Genomic DNA, 3,562 nt, shown 5'->3' with positions numbered 1-3,562 from the left:
CCCGAATTGAAATAAAATTTGTATAGTGTAGTGTTGTATTTCGTTAATTTTATAATAAAATTAAAAGTGCTATTTAGTAGAGGTTTGAGCAATACAAGTGTGTGAACTTATTTATTTCAATATTTAGTAACCGTATGGTGTGTTTGTGTGTCTCTATTGTGAAATTTTAGAGTGATAGAAAAAAACATAAGATTTAAAAACATTGTGACTATAGGCCAACAATAGGGCGAAAAAAGTGGCTGTTTTTACACTTAAATATTACAGCAAATTTCATGTATTTCCTTTTGAAAAATACTTAGTAAATGAAAACCCAAGTGATTTCCCCAGCAAAGTCGTGAACAATTTTTTTTTGAACAATAAAAACTGCAAAATAATGGCATTTTTTTTGGTTTTTTTATAATATCTCGAAAAATAATTATGTAATCGTCTTATTCTCAATAGGACTTTTGTAGAGAATAAAAAAAACCTTTAAAACGTTTTTTTGTGCGACCCGATCGGTTCATTATTTACAGAGAAAATCCGGAAAAACCACTAAAATAGACCTTTTTTTCAAAAATTTATAACCGTCAAATTTGAAGCTGGAAAAACAATCTTGCGGAAAATGACAGATAATAATATGTAGTTTAATTGTGCTCGTTCAGCGGCGGGATGTGGAAAGCACGAAAAAAAAATTAAAAAATTGAGTTTTCACCACGGAATAAGATAAAACAATCTTATGTCTTTCTAAAGATCAATGGTAGTCCTTCTACTAAATATGACTCCCATTCAAAGTAACACCCTGTAGATAATTAAAATAAAATAAAGTAAAAACACAATAACTTAAATACAAAACAAAAAATGTAATGGAATATAAACGTTTTGGAAAAAATAATAAATAAAAAAGATCCTTACCTCCACCCCTTCTGCAAGATGACCTTGGTGACCTTAACGTTGACGCAGTACGGATGATAACACTGCCCGCACTGAACGCAAGCGATCAAACACCCCTCCTGGTCGGTCCCCAGAGCGCCGCACATCACGCAAATATCCTGCGTCAAAACGAACTTGTCCTTCGCCGNACCACAATAACGTAAATACAAAACAAAAAATTTAATGGAATATAAAAGTTTTGGAAAAAATAATAAATAAAAAAGATCGTTACCTCCACCCCTTCTGCAAGATGACCTTGGTGACCTTAACGTTGACGCAGTACGGATGATAACACTGCCCGCACTGAACGCAAGCAATCAAACACCCCTCCTGGTCGGTCCCCAGAGCGCCGCACATCACGCAAATATCCTGCGTCAAAACGAACTTGTCCTTCGCCGAACACAACACTAGACGATTCTCGACGCCCGGCTCCTCGTCGTTCTTCCCGTCGGAGACCGGCCTCTGTAACCCGACACCGGGCACTCCAAAAACCCCCCTCATCTTAGCTTTGGGGCCCCGTTTGCGGCCGAACTCGGTGAGACGGGCGCGCTTCATGAACCCCACTTTACCCGGCAACGCTTTACCCGTTCCTTTGGGTCTTCCGGGCATGCCCGTGGAGAACCCTAATCGCTTCTTGGCTATTTTACTGGCACTGTAAGGTTTGCCCTTGCCCAGGCCCATGTTACGGGCGAATTCGTCCGGCGAAGGCAGGTCGAATTCTGAAGTGTCATCGTAGAGAGATTCTTGGGACACGGACAGCTCCGATGGATCGTCAGTACCTACAAAAAAGAATTAATAATGTAATAAACAAATTACTAAAAATGGTAAAAAAATATATAAATGAGAGTAATAGAATATTTTTTCTTACTTGATCGTTTTGAAGTTAATTGCCGTCCAGACTGGGTTAGATTTTTGCAATACGAACACACATATTCGTAATCTGGATGAGCTTCTCTTCTTTGATGATATGTCACTAAGTCAGCTTCTGGGTCACAAGTCCCGTGGACAAATCTTTAAAGCACAGACAACATTTTTAATATCAACCTGTAAAAGTTTCTACAAAGCAGTGTTTGCATATATCAGCTAAATATCCTAAAGAAAAAAGGAATGTCTTTTTTTTACCACTTTTTTCTACAATCACGAATTTTTTGCAATTTCATCTCTTAGCACAAAAAATTTTGATAAGATTTCACTTTACTGATTAATTTTATCAAGTCTTGAATTCGAACATGAATTTTAATGGGTTTGTACAATGGTTTAAAAACAAAGTACACATAAATTCTATATCTCACTGTTAAATTTTAAATTTATGTTAATATTTTCATATTTAAAGGATCCATCAGTATTAATTATGAATTTCTGTTTGGTATGTCAAAATTTAAGATACCAATAAAAATTGAATGGAGTAGTTCAAATGTAGTAGTTGCAAATTAGCAAATTGGTAATATTGAATTAAAGAACATTAAAATTTCTATATTCCTTGGTAGAAATATATTTACTTAACTTCAAATTAATATTTCCTTTTCTCTAAAATGGTTAATATTTTTATAACATTTATTTCGTCATGTCAATTAAATTTCCCTTTAAAAAATCTTGCTGCTACGAAATGGTTTATGTCTACAAAAGACGGCCCGGGTATGGTTATAATGAAATGGTGGAATCCTCGTTTTTGAGGAAAAAGTTCCTATGAATTTATATCCTTTTTGAGATACAAGTATATGGTGTTAAAGTTATTGAAAAATATTACATCTATAATATATAGGCAAATATTTCTGAAGATGTTTGATATAAAATAATGAAACTTGGTCTGGCGACTCCATTAAATAGATAAAAATTTTACCAAATTTGTATTAGATTGATTATACAGCCACACAAAAAAAAATTGTAAGTACTTTTCATGCGACATATGTTATCCGTAGTATTTTTGCCTCCTGATCACGAATCCGGTGTCAGAATTGAGCTATCACATCACAGGAATTTCTTAACCTCAAAAAACAGGTCAAAAATAGAAAAAATTTACAGAAGTGCTAGGAAAAATACAAAAAAATTTTTTTTTCTATATTCAAATGTTCATATATTTGGCTAATATCCCGCCGAACATGAATCCGCAGTCGGAATTGATGGTTCTTTTTCTAACCTAAAAAAACAGGTCAATTATCACGAAGTTTCAAAAAAGTAACAGATTCGCGCCAAATTTGGTATACGGGGGTTTTCGGAGTCGCTGATCACGGATCCGAGGTCAATTTTGCAAAATTCAAGATGGCGGATCCAAGATGGCCGAACAAATTTTCAAAAAATAACAGTTTCACGCCAAATTGGGATACGGGAGTTTTCGGGGTCACTGATCACGAATCCGAGATCAAAATTAATTTCGTAATTCTGACCTTGAATTCGTAATCAGCGACCCCGAAAACCCTCGTATACCAAATTTGACGCGAATGTGTTATTTTTTTAAAATTTGGTCGGCCACCTTGGATTCGCTATCTTGAAGTATGCAAAATTGACCTCGGATTCGTGATCAGCGACCCCGAAAACCCCCGTATACCAAATTTAGCGCGAATGGGTTATTTTTTGAAAATTTGTGCGGCCATCTTGGATCCACCACCTTGAATTTTGCAAAATTGAGTTCGGATCCGTGATCAGCGATCCCGAA

At 35.5% G+C, this 3,562-nt stretch overlaps 1 protein-coding gene across 1 annotated transcript; it reads right to left on the bottom strand.

The window, feature by feature from the left end:
- Positions 1 to 1,137: 1,137 nt before the first annotated feature.
- LOC111693019 (histone-lysine N-methyltransferase 2C-like) lies at positions 1,138 to 1,920 on the bottom strand (the record flags this gene model as incomplete). The annotated part of the gene is made up of 2 exons (XM_023457156.1): positions 1,138 to 1,688; positions 1,778 to 1,920. Coding segments are annotated over 2 exons (694 nt in total), but the record flags the coding sequence as incomplete, so codon positions are not given.
- Between the last annotated feature and the right edge of the window lie 1,642 nt (positions 1,921 to 3,562).

Source organism: Anoplophora glabripennis, unplaced genomic scaffold (assembly GCF_000390285.2).
Source record: "Anoplophora glabripennis isolate ALB-LARVAE unplaced genomic scaffold, Agla_2.0 scaffold6520, whole genome shotgun sequence".
NCBI classification, from domain to species: domain Eukaryota; kingdom Metazoa; phylum Arthropoda; class Insecta; order Coleoptera; family Cerambycidae; genus Anoplophora; species Anoplophora glabripennis.
This window is presented reverse-complemented; position numbering and strand designations above follow the sequence as displayed.